The 16,455-nt window shown below is 41.1% G+C and overlaps 1 protein-coding gene across 2 annotated transcripts in view; it reads left to right on the top strand.

Annotated features, from left to right (window-relative positions):
• The window catches only part of DOCK1 (dedicator of cytokinesis 1), a 572,428-nt gene that overhangs the window by 492,093 nt on the left and 63,880 nt on the right, over positions 1-16,455 (top strand). For both annotated transcript variants that reach the window (XM_075935276.1, XM_075935277.1), the window contains exons 40-45: positions 118-222; positions 4,055-4,196; positions 4,429-4,507; positions 6,418-6,502; positions 8,334-8,420; positions 16,238-16,414. In XM_075935276.1, coding sequence (XP_075791391.1) covers positions 118-222; positions 4,055-4,196; positions 4,429-4,507; positions 6,418-6,502; positions 8,334-8,420; positions 16,238-16,414 — 675 coding nt within the window. The remainder of the gene's footprint in view (positions 1-117; positions 223-4,054; positions 4,197-4,428; positions 4,508-6,417; positions 6,503-8,333; positions 8,421-16,237; positions 16,415-16,455) is intronic.

Raw genomic sequence — 16,455 nt, 5'->3', positions numbered from 1 at the left:
AACACTTGAGAGAATGGTTTTAATAGAAAAACTTTGGAATCTTATCTTGGAATCTTATCTCCAGGTGAAATCTAGAAGGAAACTTTTAAGTTAAATGTTGTTCTATTTACTTTACAGAAAAAACAAGCGCAGTTCTATGAAAACATTGTGAAAGTGATAAGACCTAAACCAGATTACTTTGCTGTTGGATACTATGGTCAAGGATTCCCTACTTTTCTACGGGTAAATATTAAGGTGTTTGTTTTTTTCAATAGTTATGGGTAGATCACTTTTGTTTGCAAAAATTCTCCTTTCATGTTGGAGAGATTTATACATACAAATCTTTTTCTGCTTACATGAAACAGATGTCATCACTTTATTTGCACTTATGACATAGTAAAACTGTAGTGAAAGAAGATATTCTTTACAGCACATCCAGTTTTTTATAAATCTCAATCTTAATTGGAAATGAACATGTATAATCTGTTTTAAATCTAAATTACTGTCTTCCTTTTGACTGTTCCTTTAAAACAGTGTAACTAATGATTGTCAGACGGAACAGTTTTTCACTAGCATATTAGAAGGTTGTGAAGGGCTGATAAATTTAATACACTATTTTTGTCTGAACTGTAGTTACATTTAAAAATATATAATAAGTATGTTCTAATTGTGACACTGTGATATTTGCTTACATTTTGTCATAGATTTTCTTAACAAAAACTGCATAGAAGATTGAGGAATAGAAAATAGCTGCATTGTAATGATTATGTAAATATAATATGTAGCTAACCAGGGATTAAAAGAAGCAAATTTTTCCTATTCCAATTGTTAGAACTATAAAATATGTAAATGAAAAGCTCTGATTGGTACATACAATCCTGATAGCTAGTAAGTGCAGGATTTGTGTTCATCATATATTTTCTAGTGTTTTGTCTACATAGTTATAAATGCTAGTTTTGATTAGTCTGTTCTTGTGAAATATCAGATGATCTGAAATTTGACTGCTTCCCCAGAAAATAATTGCATAAACATTTTATAAAGTTCCTGAAAAACAGAACACAGAAAATGGGGAGAATAACAGTAATCTTCAAAACTGGAAGATATCATACAGTTGCTGGTAACTTCACACAGAGTATTACGTCTATGACTTGTTATGAGTCTTTCCACATGTATATTAATGTACAATATAGTATACATTTCCTACTATGGAATGAGTTATCTGTCAGTGATTTAGAGATGCTAAATACAACTTTCTGCAAATAATTCTACTGGGATCATAAGAGAGACAGCAAGCTCTCTTGAATATCAGAGTGCAATAGCAGTACATGCAGTCCCCGGGTTACGTACAAGATAGGGACTGTAGGTTTGTTCTTAAGTTGAATCTGTATGTAAGTCGGAACTGGCGTCCAAATTCAGCCACTGCTGAAACTGACTGCCAGTTCTGACTTACATACAGAATCAGCTTAAGAACCCCAAGCATCCCCAAGTCAGCTGCTGCTGAAACTGATCAGCAGCTGATTCCAGGAAGCCCGGGACAGAGCAACTCTGCCTCGGGCTTCCTGTAGTCAGCGCTGGTCAGTTTCAGCAGCAGCTGACTTGGGGACACCTCGGGCAGAGCAGCTGGGGTGCTGCCGGGTCGGTCCAGTAGCGCCCAGAGCAGTGCTGCGGGACCAACCGGCAGCGCCCCAGCTGCTCTGCCCCAGGCGTCCGGAGAAAAGCCTAGTCTGCTGGGGGGGGGGCAGGGGCGTACTAGCTGCACCCCCCCACCCCAGCAGACCAGGAAGACGCGGGCGGCGGACCGAGACGCACCGCGGTCCCGCCGCCTGGGTCCTCCGCGGCTTTGCTCCCCGTCTCCCTGGTCTGCTGGAGACCAGCAGACCAGGGAGACGGGGAGCAAAGCCTCTGAGGACACCAGCAGCGGGACAGCCGCGGGGCGTCTGGGCTGTCCCGCTGCTGGCTTCCCCGAGGCTTTGGAAAGACCAGGGAGACGCGGAGAAAGCCCCGGAGTACACAGGCGGCAGGACCGCGAGGTCCCGCAGTCCGTGTCCTCCGGGACGAGCCCCGTTCGTAACTGCAGATCCGACATAAGTCGGATCCGCGTAAGTCGGGGACTGCCTGTACAGTGAAAGTCCTGATATCTGACACTCCAGAAAAGGGTTAGGCATTTTGAGGAAGGCTGAGGGGGAAGATGGCTTTTGTTGATGACGTCAGCCAGCAGTGTCACAATGCCAGTTAACTAAGTTTTCCAGTTAACAAAGTACCAGATAACATAACTTTCACTATATATTCACATGTTCCAGCATCTGAGCCATTAATAAATTTGCATTCAGGAAATGTGCAGATAGTATGCACAATTTTTCAGTTGAAGCACTATGTTATCTGTAAACTTAAAAAATAACAAAAGGTGTGGTAGCACTTTATAGACTAACAAAACATGTAGATGGTATCATGAGCTTTCGTGGGCACCACCCACTTCTTCAGATGGACCGGTTTTGTTAGTCTATAAAGTGCTACCAGACCATTTGTTGCTTTTTAAGGTTATCCTGTACAGACTAACTTGGCTACCCCCTGAAGCCATGTTATCTGTGTATGCAAAGGGATATAATGGAAAGTAATAATAGAGAGTTAAACAGGTTTACTAATATTGGACTGATCTTTTTCTTCTTTTTCTTCACTAATGAATAGTGCAGCATATTTATTATGCTTCAAAAACTGTTTGTCAAGGGTCAGTTTGTCAGTTTTTATATATATAACTATAATGTTTGTCTATTAAATGTGTTGCTGATAGAGAAGATTCTCAGGACAAGATATCCCTTGTCTTTCAGTTTTTGCTTTAGTTATATGAATGATTCACTTTTAATGTATCTATCTTCATATTAATATTCTCAAATACAGATATTTTTCAGCTGTTGTCAGTTTCAAGCAGCAGCACTGCAGAACCAAACTTAATTGACTATTACAGAAATTATTAGCATTATACTCCATAAATCATTATTTTTATAATAAGTTGTTTATATTTTTTAACAAGTTTTACTTCTGAAATGAATAATAAGATAAAAATTCATATTGGATTGTACGTTCATATAAACATTAATTTTAATGTGTCACAATCACTTTAGCACTCTACATTTATGTGCTTCCTATTATAGAATATACTTATCTTTAGAATTAAGATTTGTTAAATGCATAACTCAGATAAAATTAAATTTATCTTAATTTGTGTCACTGTCAATGACACAAAGCAATAAATAGAAATGATGTAGCATTAAAATAGTAATATAGAATCTGTTCTTTTCAGGTAACTGTAAAATATGAAAGGAAACATGTTTGAGAAAACTAAAATGAAATTCACTTCTCACTCTTTTTAGAAAAGTTCAATTAGATATATTGTCTTTGGATGTATACAAAGTGCTGTGCACTAGAGTTGAGACATGATACAAAGAGATGTCATTTTATAACTACAGTCTCTATGGAACTGCCCTGTTAGATGTAGTAGGAACCTCTAATCCTGCTTGAATACTCATTTCATCAGAATTGGTTTTGTAAATGTTTAGCCATAATAGCTAAAATCTGTTCTGATACACCATGCAAACACCATTAACTTCAGAGGACAATTTGTGGGTGCAATGAAGAGGATAAATTGGGCTAATATTTTTTTCAGCTATTCAGAAAGGTTGCTTGTGCACTTAAAGTTAAGAGATGCTCAATTTTTTTTGAATCGAGGCCTTAATTATTTGCCATTGGTCCTTATTTAACTACATACTAAAGTCCCATTAACTTCAATAGGATTTAAGCCTGTGCTTGAAGTTCAATATGTGCCTAATGGCTTTACAGAATGTGGATTATTTAAGCTTAAAGGATTAATTAGTGCCTCAGTGCTTTGCTGATTTTTGACCATAATACCTGTAAATTGTTGTATGTCATTCTGTTGTAAATCGGCTGTTTTATATTTCTACCATTACTAGCAGCATTTGAAAAAGCGTGCAGATACTCTTTCAGAGGACTGGGATATTATTTTATAGTGAACTGACTGTGAATATTACTATATGAACTTCACTGCTTAATTTGTTTCCAGAACAAAGTGTTCATTTACCGAGGAAAGGAATATGAACGTCGTGAAGACTTTGAAGCAAGGTTATTAACCCAGTTTCCAAATGCCGAAAAAATGAAGACAACATCTCCACCAGGCGATGATATTAAAAACTCCACTGGTCAGTGTATCCTTGGAAATTACTATATGCATATGCTCATGTAATCTAATCAGACTGACAATTTGTTATTGTTGTTAAGATTGCACAGAAGTTCACTGAACTTTTTATGTTTTTATTGATATATTACTGTCTTTATGCCAATTTTGATGGAAAATTCTTCAAGACATTTCTCAGTTGAACCATCTCTGCTGCATAGTTTAAACTCTGTCTCTTGTCAATTCTTAACATGTCAATTCAGATATTCAGTGTTTTACAGTAAAACCAAAGCTTGATTTACCACCTAAATTTCACAAGCCTGTATCGGAGCAAATTGTGAGGTGAGTTTTCATTTATTTCTATCTTTTTACCAATCTGAATGAATGGCCTGCATAGAACATTTAAATTAACATAACCTCTTGTAAATTGCAATATTGCTTCTTCGCTGTTATAGTGTTTATATGATTTAAAAGTAAGTGTCTATAAGTTTCCAACTAAACATGGACTTAATGCACCTTTTGAAACTTTACTATTAGGAAGAAAAATGCTGTTTTTATTTTTAAGCAGTTTACTTTTAACACAGTACTATACTATATTTGATTTTTGTTTTGGTTTGATGTTTGTGTCTCTGCTGCTTCCTGGTTCCAAATGAGTTGTTTGGTTAACTGATCTGTTTGTAATTTTGGTGTTTGTAACTCTGAGGCTCTACTATAGTTCCTTTACTCCTTTGGGATGACTCCATGTCTCAGAGGACAATGTTAGTTGTGACATCACGGTAGCGTGAATGATGTGATATGGTAGCACAGGGGCAACCAATTAGCCATTGTATTTACAGACATGACAGGAACAAAAAGGAGAAAAGTAAAGTATTAATTTTAAACTATATAATGCTGAATTTTCCTTTTTACCTGGGCTACTTATGGTTCTTCCACCTAGATTTGTAAAGTTACCAGGACTTTTACTTAATCTTTGCGGATTATGGGTGTGTCTAGACTACCGAGTTTTGTCAACAAAACTATACCTGCGTCTACACTACCGCTGAGTTCTGTCGACATAACGTCGACAGAACTCAGCAGTTTTGTTGACGCTGGTAAACCTCATTTTACGAGGCATAACACCTTCTGTCGACAGAGTTCTGTCGACAGAAGGTGTTATTGCCTGTAGGGTTGCGTCTAGACTATAGGGTTTTGTCGACAAAGCAGCTTGCTTTGTCAACAGAACTGAATGTGTCTAGACGCTCTATGTCAACAGAAGTTTTGTCGACAGTATCTGTCGACAAAACTTCCGTCGACAAAACCCTGTAGTCTAGACGTACCCTATATTTAGCCCCTCTGCAGTTATGGGAGAAAAAGAGAAGGTTAGTGGGTTCCAGATCTTTGTAGTAAACAATAAATCCGGTGCTTCTTTTGAGTCAGTGACTTTTGTTGTCTAAATACTTTCATTATGGATTTGTGGCTCATTACAACATTCTCTAAGCTGCTAACCTCCTCTTTTAGTCCTGTTATTGCAGAGGTGTTAATGGGTCATTACGTGCTAACACATATGTGCTAACTACTTATACTAAACAATGTTCCACCTTGCATTTTGCTGTAGTGCTGGGAGATTCTTTTCCAGACCAGAAAAATTCTCCTCTCTCTCACCAGCACAAGTTGGTCCAATAAAAGTACCCTTGCCCATATGCATGGTGTGTGTGAAGGGTGCGAACACACTACCCCAGGGAGCCAATTCCAGCTGACCTAGGGAAGGCAGGGGCAATGTATTACTCCAGTCTCCCTCCCCCATGCTTTGACTGGCTGGGGAAAAGCAAGGAGGCACATGCCCCAGCCTTCCTTCCCCATGCTGCAGCCAGCCAGGGAAGACTTGGGGCTGATTCTCCCCTTCCTCACCCAGGAGTGAGGCTGAGGGCAGGGCTGAGTTCTTGTGGGGGAGGAGGATTGGTGTTGGGGTGGGAGAGCAGCTACTAGCCCTTCCCACAGCTCACATTCCCCCACAGAAATTCCTGCGTGCAGGCCTGGTACCTCACCCATCTTCTCTCTTTAATATCCTGGGACTAACATGGCTACAGCCACATTGCATCCATACATGTTTGCAGACTCTGAGCCATGCGGCAAACTTTGAATCTTGTTCCTTCTTAATGAGAGGTTCCACAAGATTTTATTTAATGTTCTAACCACTAAATGTATTAATACAAAAAATGCTTGCAGTTATGCAATCTGTTTTTGGTTTTGTTTGTTTGTTTGTTTTAATTTAGCTTCTATAGGGTAAATGAGGTCCAACGATTTGAGTATTCACGGCCTGTCCGAAAAGGAGAGAAAAACCCAGATAATGAATTTGCGGTAATTTTGTTTTGTTTTGTTTTGTGAGTGGAAGACAGCTGTTATGTTTTGTTTAATTGGTGATTGATTGATTTTTATAACTCCAGCAAAACAGGACCAAATTTATTATGAATGCAATAAAAACTACTATTTTATAGCACTAAGAAAAATGGGCAAAGCTGTCTTTTGTTTGTTCAACACTTGATCACTTTGCAGGAGAAATACAACAATGTCAGGCCTTAGAATGTAACCATCTTTTACTGAAAGCTGCCTTAAGGATCCCAGTCAAGCATCCTTTAAACCCAGTCTTGGATGCAGCAATAAATATTTTATTAAGCCATATGGTTCATCATATGGTCAGTCATGCTCTTATCACAGCATGTGTCCACCAAGCTGGTTAAAAAATAAAATTCTTTTCCTCTCTTTCCCCACATCCAACTTATTCATGGCATAAGAAGAGGTGTACTTTGTACTTATATATGATTTGTCAATTGTAGATCTCAATTTTCTTTAGAATACTAGGTTCCTTGTGCCTTTGAATAGGCAGGAATTGGTTTACTAGAGCAGAAAACTGTGAATAGCCTGCCCATTTTCATTGTCTGCTTCACCATTTGCTCTGAATAGAGAGCTGCAGTTATACACCTCCATACAAGCTAACCAACTGTGATCTGCCATGCTTTGAGAGTCTGGACTTTTGCAAAACTCCCTGCTGTATTCCAATCAAAGGATACTCACTGAGGATTTCCCTCTACCATGCCAGGTTATCCTGATTAACTTGAAATGCCGTGGGTCATAACTGCGTGTTCTGCTTCCCAAAGTAAATATGTCTTCTAATCAAAGTAATCCCAGATGAAATGGGAGAAAACGTTTTCTGCGTCAATGAATGATTCTGGTTCAAAAACTTACAAAGATGTTTGACGAGAAAAAGTGTTAAAATATATCGTACATCTTGATTTCTGATTAAAAAATGAATTAAACCACTTAGGAGTCCTGGGTCAGATTTTGAAAGGCATGGAGGCACTTAATGCAATTTTCAAAAACACTTGGGTGCCTAACTATGGGCATCTGGTTGCTTTTGAAAATCCCACTATCCTGGTCTCTTGTGTCCTCTTGACTTTCAGTGGAACTCAAGCTTCAAAGTGAGTTAAGGTCTAAAAAAAGACAGCCATACCAATATATTCCCCATTTAAAATGGAGAGACAAGGCCAGATAAAACAACATTCATAAAGAAATATTCTCATTGTAACTTTAAAATGTGCAGACATGAAAGAGGAATAATTTCTTTTAAAAGGGAAGATGAAGAAATTTTAAGATTAGGCTGCGTCTTGCCCTTAAACTTACTTTTTTATGACCGATATAGTCTGTAAGAGCACTTTTTAGGTGTTAATGTGAGAATCCTAAAACATACACCTGGGAAAATTGTTTTCAGCTATATTTAAAGTTGCCCCTCATAAAATGGAGTTGGGGTTTCTATTCCTGTAGATTTCTGTTGAGATAAGTTGGTTTCTGAAGGCTGTGATCCCTTTTTGTTTAATGTGCTTTTCATATGAAACACAGATTATTTGGAAAATGACCATTCAACAGAAGTTAGTGTAGCCTTTACATAATGTTACCCTTTAGTTAAAAAGATCGGCATTTGGCTTTTAAATAGCACATCAGCTAACATATTGAGACTAATCTAACCACAGAGATGCCCCTGAAATAACATACAGATTTTTTGTATCTTTGTAATCTCTGTACTGCTGCAGTTCTTTTTTTTTTTTTTTAAACAACGAATTTATAAATCTTTGGTTAGGATAAAGACTATCAGTTTGCTCACATGCTATTTCTAACCTTTTTATGTTTTATGCAGAATATGTGGATTGAGAGAACCATCTATGTGACAGCATATAAATTACCAGGGATTTTAAGATGGTTTGAAGTCAAATCAGTTTTCATGGTAAGGAGAAATCAGGATGTCTTTACTGAGACTACTTAATCAGAACCATTTCCCCTCCCCCCCCACATTTCCCCCGATTTGCTGACTATATGGAGTATATATAACTGCTTATCCTCAGAGTCTAATCATATGAACCATACGTGATCTGCAAAAGCAAAGAGGACTTACATAACAACCCTTCTAACCAAGGAATACTATTGTTTCTTGACTAAGGTGAATGCTCAGACAGAAAAAGTAGTCATATTTCTGTACCAGAGTACCATCACTAGCACAAAAATATTAATGATGAATCGTATAACTCTCCAGGCCCTGATTCAGCAAAATTCTTCAAAATTGTCTCTTTGATTTTACTTAACTATAAGCAGGTAAAATGAACTGTAAGTTCACTGCAGTGTAAGTAGGCTTGGAAAGATTAAATTTTTATCATTAAATGTCAGTTTCACCATAAACACACAAGTAGGTGAAAATTATTTCCAGCTATAATAATAATTTACACATAGGTAAAGTAAGAAAAATGCTACTTGAGAACTTTTTTGAGTATTATTTTGTATATGTTGATATGAAGCTGATAATTTGTTTTTTAACAGTTGCGAAGCTTTTCAATCTGACCTGTCCTGTTCTCTGACTTCTCCATAGCATCCCACAACTGTGAAAATTTAAATAAGAGTAAAACTTCAATAAATGCTTAAAACCAAGGATTTTGCACAATTATAAAAATGCTGATAAAAAGTTTTAAAAATAAAAATATTATCTGTTGTAATTATTGAAAAAAAGAGAAAATTCTGTCAAGTCTATGTAGAGAACCCTAATTTATAAAGACCACAAAAATATTGCTTTTTAAAAGTAGGAATTGGATATATTAACTGTAACTTATCTAACGGAAGATATGTACAGGCAGTCCCCGAGTTACGCGGATCCGACTTATGTCGGATCCGCAGTTACGAACGGGGCTTTTCTCGCCCTGGAGGACTGGAGTGGCGGGACGCCCAGATGCACTGCAGTCCCGCCGCCCCCGTCCTCCAGGGCGAGAAAAGCTGCTCCACGTCTCCCTGGTCTGCTGGGGGGGAGCTCCCCCCAGCAGACCAGGGAGACGCGGAGCAAAGCCGCGGAGCACGCCCGCAGCGGGACAGCCCGGGCGCGCCTGGGCTGTCCCACTGTGGGCATGCTCCAAGGCTTTGCTCCCCGTCTCCCTGGTCAGCAGACCAGAGAGACGGAGCAAAGCCGTGGAGGACGCGGGCAGTCCCGCCACCCGTGTCTCCCTGGTCTGCTTGGGGGGGGGGGGGAAGTGCAGCTAGTGCCCCCCCTTCCCTACCCCCAGCAGACCAGGCTTTTCTTGCCTACGCCTGGGGTAGAGCAGCTGGGGCGCTGCCGGGTTGGTCCCGCAGCGCCGCTCCTCGGCGCTACTGTACCAACCCGGCAGCACCCCAGCTGCTCTGCCCCAGGCGTCCTGATTCAGCCGCTGCTGGTCAGTTTCAGCAGTGGCTGAATCAGGACGCCTGGGGCAGAGCAGCTGGGGTGCTGCTGGGTTGCTCTGCCCCAGGCGTCCCCAAGTCAGCCGCTGCTGAAACTGACCAGGGGCTGACTACAGGAAGCCCGAGGCAGAGTTGCTTTGCCCCGGGCTTCCTGGAATCAGCTGCTGATCAGTTTCAGCAGCAGCTGACTTGGGGACGCGTGGGTTTCTTACGTTGAATCCGTATGTAAGTCAGAACTGGCATCCAGATTCAGCCGCTGTTGAAACTGATCAGTTTCAGCAGCGGCTGACGCCAGTTCCAACTTACATACAGATTCAACTTAAGAACAAACCTACAGTCCCTATCTTGTACGTAACCCGGGGACTGCCTGTACTTAAAGTATTTGTGCTAAGTTTCTTCTGTAAATATTATTTGTGATTAATTTTTTTTTTGTCTCTGAATATATTTTATTAAAGATAGCTAAATTATGACCTAAAATCTTCACCAAAAATTTTAAAAAAAGTGTACCTCTTTTTTTTTTTCTAGCTTATACCTAAGGGCAGGTCTACACTACAAGACAGGTGGATCTCAGCTACACAATTTGAGTTATATTAGTATTGTAACTCAAATCAGGATTGCTTAGATTTACTTACCATGGGATCCATACTACGCTGGGTTGACAGAAAAAATTCTCCTATCTACTCACCTTACACTTCTCATTTTGGTGAAATACTAGAGTTAATGGGAGAGCGATAGACAGTCAATTTATTACATCTATACTAGTCACGATAAATTGACCCTCCCACTGGATCGATCACTGCTCTGTCGATCAAGCCCATAGTGAAGACATGCCCTAAAAATATGTATATAAAATATATCTATAAAATACCTTAAATACTAAATTACTGTTAGATAGCTGTAATTTTTAAGTTGCGATGAAAACATAGTTACTTGCTGCAGTTTTTAAATCTCCCTTGTGAGGCTTCTTTTTTTTTTTCAGGAAAGAACAATTTGCATATGATTAATTAAAAACCATTTTATTGCTCCATTGAGATTCTGTTGGACAGTTGTATTTAGATGAACAAAAGTAATGGAGAAAATGACTATGGTATCTATAGTAACAGAATATGAATGTGATGTTTGACAGTATTAGGCAACTGAATAAACCATTTTGAATTTTTATTATGAATTTTGTATTGATAAAATGATAGCATTTACCTTCTCTGTTGCAAAAATTGTTGTCTGTAAAACCTGGCATATCTGATGAAATTTCTTTCACCTCCTGAGTTAAGAACACAGTCTGACAGCAGGCCATTTCATCCACTTTGAACGTGTGTTGTGCACCTGAGAGAAGTGTGCTTGCATCTTTCTAATGGAGCTCTTTCTATAAACCTTTTGTAAGCAAGTATTAGTCACAATTGAATGAAGGAGGCAAAAACAAAATTAACTTAATGTTGGATAAAAAAACTTAATAAACAACAATGGTCCTGTAGCAATAAAAATATATATATAACAATAGTATCATGAGCTTTTGTGGGCACAAAGTTCACGAAAGGTCATGATATTATTTATAGATTTGTATATACATATAAATAAATATATACTATTTATATACTTTTGTTAGTCTCTAAGGGTATGTCTACACTACAGCGCTAATTCGAACTAACTTAGTTCGAATTAGTTAATTCGAACTAAGCTAATTCGAACTAACGCATCCAGACTAAAAAACTAGTTCGAATTAGCGTTTTGCTAATTCGAACTAGCATGTCCACACAGAGTGGACCCTGAACTGGGGTTAAGGATGGCCAGAAGTAGTGCCGGCAGGGCATCAGATGAGGATGTAGAATGTGGAGCTGCTGTCTCAGGCTAGCCGAGGGCTGTGCTTAAAGGGACCCGACCCCCACCCCAGACAGACAGTTCTCAGGGGTGCCCCGCTTGCAAAGCAGTCCTGGCTTGGAGTGCCCGGAGTGCTCACACTCGGCACATCACAGCACTCGGCCATCAGTCCGGCTGCACTTGCCGCAGGCTGCCATCTGGGGAGAGGGGCCAATTGGGGGGCTGCAGGAGAGGTTACACCCCCAGAAGCCCGCAGAGCCAGCCCAGTCCTCCCCATCGGGGGCTCGTACCACATTCCTCCCTCACCTCCTTCCACTTACCCCTCCCTAGCCCCCCTTCCTGATGTACAAAATAAAGGACAATTGTGTTCAAAAATAGAATCTCTCTTTATTGAATAAAACTGGGGGAGACTGGGAAAAGGGAGGTGGGAGAGGGGAAGAGAGAGGGTGGGAGAGGGTGGGCAACTACAATGATGAGGGGTTTGGAACAGGTCCCATATGAAGAGAGGCTAAAGAGACTGGGACTTTTCAGCTTAGAAAAGAGGAGATAGAGGGGGGATATGATATAGAGATCTATAAAAGCACGAGTGAGGTGGAGAGGGTGCATCAAGAAAAGTTCTTCATTAGTTCCCATAATAGAAGGACTAGAGGATACCAAAGAAAAGGAATGGGTAGCAGGCTTCAAACTAATAACAGAAAGTTCTTCTTCACAAAGCAAATAGTCAACCTGTGGAACTCCTTGCTGCAGGAGGCTGTGAAGGCTAGAACTAGAACAGAGTTTAAAGAGAAGTGAGATCAATTCATGGAGGTTGGGTCCATGGAGTGGTATTAGCCAGGGAGTAGGAGTGGTGTCCCTGCCCGAAGTTTGTGGAAGGCTGGAGAAGGATGGCACGAGACAAATGGCTTGGTCACTGTCTTTGGTCCATCCCCTCCAGGGTCCCTAGGGTTGGCTGCTGTCGGCAGACAGGCTACTGGGCTAGATGGACCTTTGGTCTGACCCAGTACGGCCATTCTAAGCTCAGGACTCAGGGTCGGGGGTCTCTGGACCACCTTGATTTTCGTGCACACCTGCTCCTGGGTGGCCAGGTTGGCAGTTCTCCTGCCCTAAACAGCCCCTTTCCTGTGCCTAGTGCGGAGGTCATGGACGAGGTCCACGATGTCTGCACTGGACCAGGCAGGTGCCCGCCTCTTGCAGTCCTGGGCAAGCTCCCAGGAGCCACCAGCCTGGTCCCGGGAAGAGGGGGAGGGCTGGGGGGCATCAGGTGGCTGGCTCGAGCCGTGCCAGGAGCAGGGTCTGCTGGCTGGGTGCTGGCAGGCTTTCACCTGGCACGGGCACCGTAGCCAGCCCGTGCCCCTTTAAGGGGTCTGGGGCCGAGAGGGGGGCAGACGAGTTTCCCTGGTGTTGGCCAGAGTGGCCACCAGGGAAACCTGGGGAGGGCTAGCCTCCCACTAGTTCGAATTAAGGGGCTACACACCCCTTAATTTGAACTAGTAAGTTCAAACTAGGCTTAGTCCTCGTAAAGTGAGGTTATCTAGTTCGAACTAAGCGCTTCGCTAGTTCGAATTAAGTTCGAACTAGCGGAGCGCTAGTGTAGAGCCTATCAAAGTTAATTCGAACTAACGTCCGTTAGTTCGAATTAACTTTGTAGTGTAGACATACCCCCTGGTGCTATAGGACCATTGTTTTTTTTAAGTTTTTTTAATTATAGACTAACACAGCTATCCCTCTGAGACTTAATGTTAGAGGAGAGCAAAGGATGACTTTTTGACCTATTATGTAGGATATATTTACTATAAAAGCAGTTATAAGTTATTCAGAAACATTCATATCAGGTAAAACTCTAGCATCATAACTACAAATTTTGCAACTGCATAACACAACATTTTAATTCCTGATATAAATTCCTGGGGTATATTATAGAACACAATGAACATTTTATAGGTTGTTGATAGAACAAGAAAAATACCATTAATTAGAGAGATTTAATAGATACATTTATTTATGTATTATTTTTGTGAAAAAGTAATAACAGCTTATGATTTCCTTTGTTATTTGAAATGATTTACTTCACTCTTACTAGTATTTTTTGGTCCATAAATTATCTGCAAGCAGGTTGTTGTATTTAAATATTTTGAATTTGTTCTCTGAAATCCTAATTGGAATCTCAGATCCTATACTGGTGTTTCTGAGTAATGATGGATGAACATAACTTTGAAAATGAGGTTTTGGGTTTGAATACAACTTCAGAGTTCATTTTAAAAGTTTATGTGCACAAATGTAGCAGACAAATAGAGTCACTTGTCATGAAATCTTGAATTCTAAAATAATGCTCAAAACGCACTTCTAAAAATAATTAAAACAGACTTGATTTAATCAAATAGCAGGTGTAAGAGTGACAACTAAAGAAATTTGATTATAAGTGGCTCTCAGAAGCATTTTAAGCAACTGATAGCTAGTTAGAAGTGCTTCATTTATGTAGAGTTTATGTAAATTAGAGTGTAATCAACTCTACTCTTGCATTTTCCTAACAGGTACCAATTAAGCTCCCCCTACCCTTTCCATTCCCACCACAATATTTTTGGAACACTCTTTAATTGAGAGACTTCCAAGTTGTGGTGAGTGGATCAGTTCGGGTACTCATAAGACCTGCTGGTGGTCTGCAAAAAGCTTGCTTTCATTAGAAATTGTATTAAATCACATTAGTATGTATTTTAGTTACATTTTAAATATTTTCCAGATATTACTTATATATGTAACTGCTGCAGTTGCCAAAAGGATGGTATCTGATCCCAAATGATGGGAGTTGATTTCAGTGGGAGGCAATCTCTCTATATTAAGAACTGATTCACATTATTAAGGACCCCTGCTTTAAAAAATGCACTAGCTTTGGACCATGGAAGAAAGCATGCTTTTGATTTAATTACCTAAGATAGGATGAAGACCGTGCTACCTGCTGGACTAATGTGATACAGGCAGTCCCCGGGTTACGTACAAGATAGGGACTGTAGGTTTGTTCTTAAGTTGAATCTGTATGTAAGTCGGAACTGGCGTAAGCCGCTGCTGAAACTGATCAGTTTCAACAGCGGCTGAATCTGGATGCCAGTTCTGACTTACATACAGATTCAACTTAAGAAACCCAGGCATCCCCAAGTCAGCTGCTGCTGAAACTGATCAGCGGCTGATTCCAGGAAGCCCGGGGCAAAGCAACTCTGCCTCGGGCTTCCTGTAGTCAGCCCCTGGTCAGTTTCAGCAGCGGCTGACTTGGGGATGCCTGGGGCAGAGCAGCTGGGGTGCTGCTGGGTTGCTCCAGTAGCGCCGCTCCTTGGCGATACTGGAGCAACCCAGCAGCACCCCAGCTGCTCTGCCCCAGGCGTCCTGATTCAGCCACTGCTGAAACTGACCAGCAGCGGCTGAATCAGGACGCCTGGGGCAGAGCAGCTGGGGTGCTGCCGGGTTGGTACAGTAGCGCCGAGGAGCGGCGCTGTGGGACCAACCCGGCAGCGCCCCAGCTGCTCTACCCCAGGTGTAGGCAAGAAAAGCCTGGTCTGCTGGGAGTGGAGGGGGGCACTAGCTGCACTCCCCCCCCCCTCCCAGCAGACCAGGGAGATGCGGGTGGTGGGACTGCCCGCGTCCTCCATGGCTTTGTTCCGTCTCCCTTGTCTGCTGACCAGGGAGACGGGGAGCAAAGCCGCGGAGCACGCCCGCAGTGGGACAGCCCGGGCACGCCCGGGCTGTCCCGCTGCAGGCGTGCTCCGTGGCTTTGCTCCCGGTCTCCCTGCAGACCAGAGAGACAGGGAGCAGCTTTTCTCGCCCTGGAGGACGGGGGCGGTGGGACTGTAGCGCATCTGGGCATCCCGCCGCTCCAGTTTTCCGGGGTGAGAAAAGCTCCGTTCGTAACTTATGTCGGATCCGCGTAAATCGGGGACTGCCTGTACTACAAATGGCTTTTCTACAACATATTTTAATACAACTTCCTGAGAGGCTACCAAAACAGTTACTGCATTAGCCAGGCAGTAGTGCCTTCTCCCCATATAATATTTGAATTTCTGAAGAGCATGTCATCAAAGTCCACTATGAAAGAACAATCCAATCCAAGAAGTTTATACCATAACGTTAACTGGATCATTCTTGTTTTTCCACAAAGAGCTGTTTGTTCATAATTGTTCATGTGCATAATATTCCTTAGTATCTCATTTGAAGTTCACATGGGCTCTATCAAAGCAATGCCGGATTTTTAAACTTGCTTGATCTTTCTGAGAGCGTTGGCCTATACAGCAATTATGCTATAACAGTGAAAAATAGTAAATGTTTTATCTGTTTATGTCATATCAGTTACTGCAGTTTTGGCACTATGTATCTTGTTTAGTATAAAGAGTACCTTTTTGTAACAATTGTCTAAAATTTTGCCTGTGCTCTAAAATCTATTGGCTATCTTTGGGACAGTTTGATGGGAAGCAAACTTTACAAGTGGGACCTGCTACATGACTATCGGAGTAGTAATTAAAACTTATTTTTGTGCTGTTCTTTTAGGTTGAAATCAGTCCCCTGGAAAATGCAATAGAAACCATGCAATTAACAAATGATAAGATCAATAATATGGTTCAACAACATTTGAATGATGCAGATCTCCCTATTAATCCCCTGTCTATGCTACTTAATGGCATTGTGGATCCTGCTGTCATGGGAGGGTTCACAAACTATGAAAAGGTAGGTTCAAAATTACCTGTGTTCTTGATTTCTATATCTGT

This window comes from Pelodiscus sinensis, chromosome 8 (genome assembly GCF_049634645.1).
Source record: "Pelodiscus sinensis isolate JC-2024 chromosome 8, ASM4963464v1, whole genome shotgun sequence".
Classification (NCBI taxonomy): domain Eukaryota; kingdom Metazoa; phylum Chordata; order Testudines; family Trionychidae; genus Pelodiscus; species Pelodiscus sinensis.
Note: the sequence above shows the minus strand (reverse complement) of the source record. Positions and strands in the feature narration are given on the sequence as shown.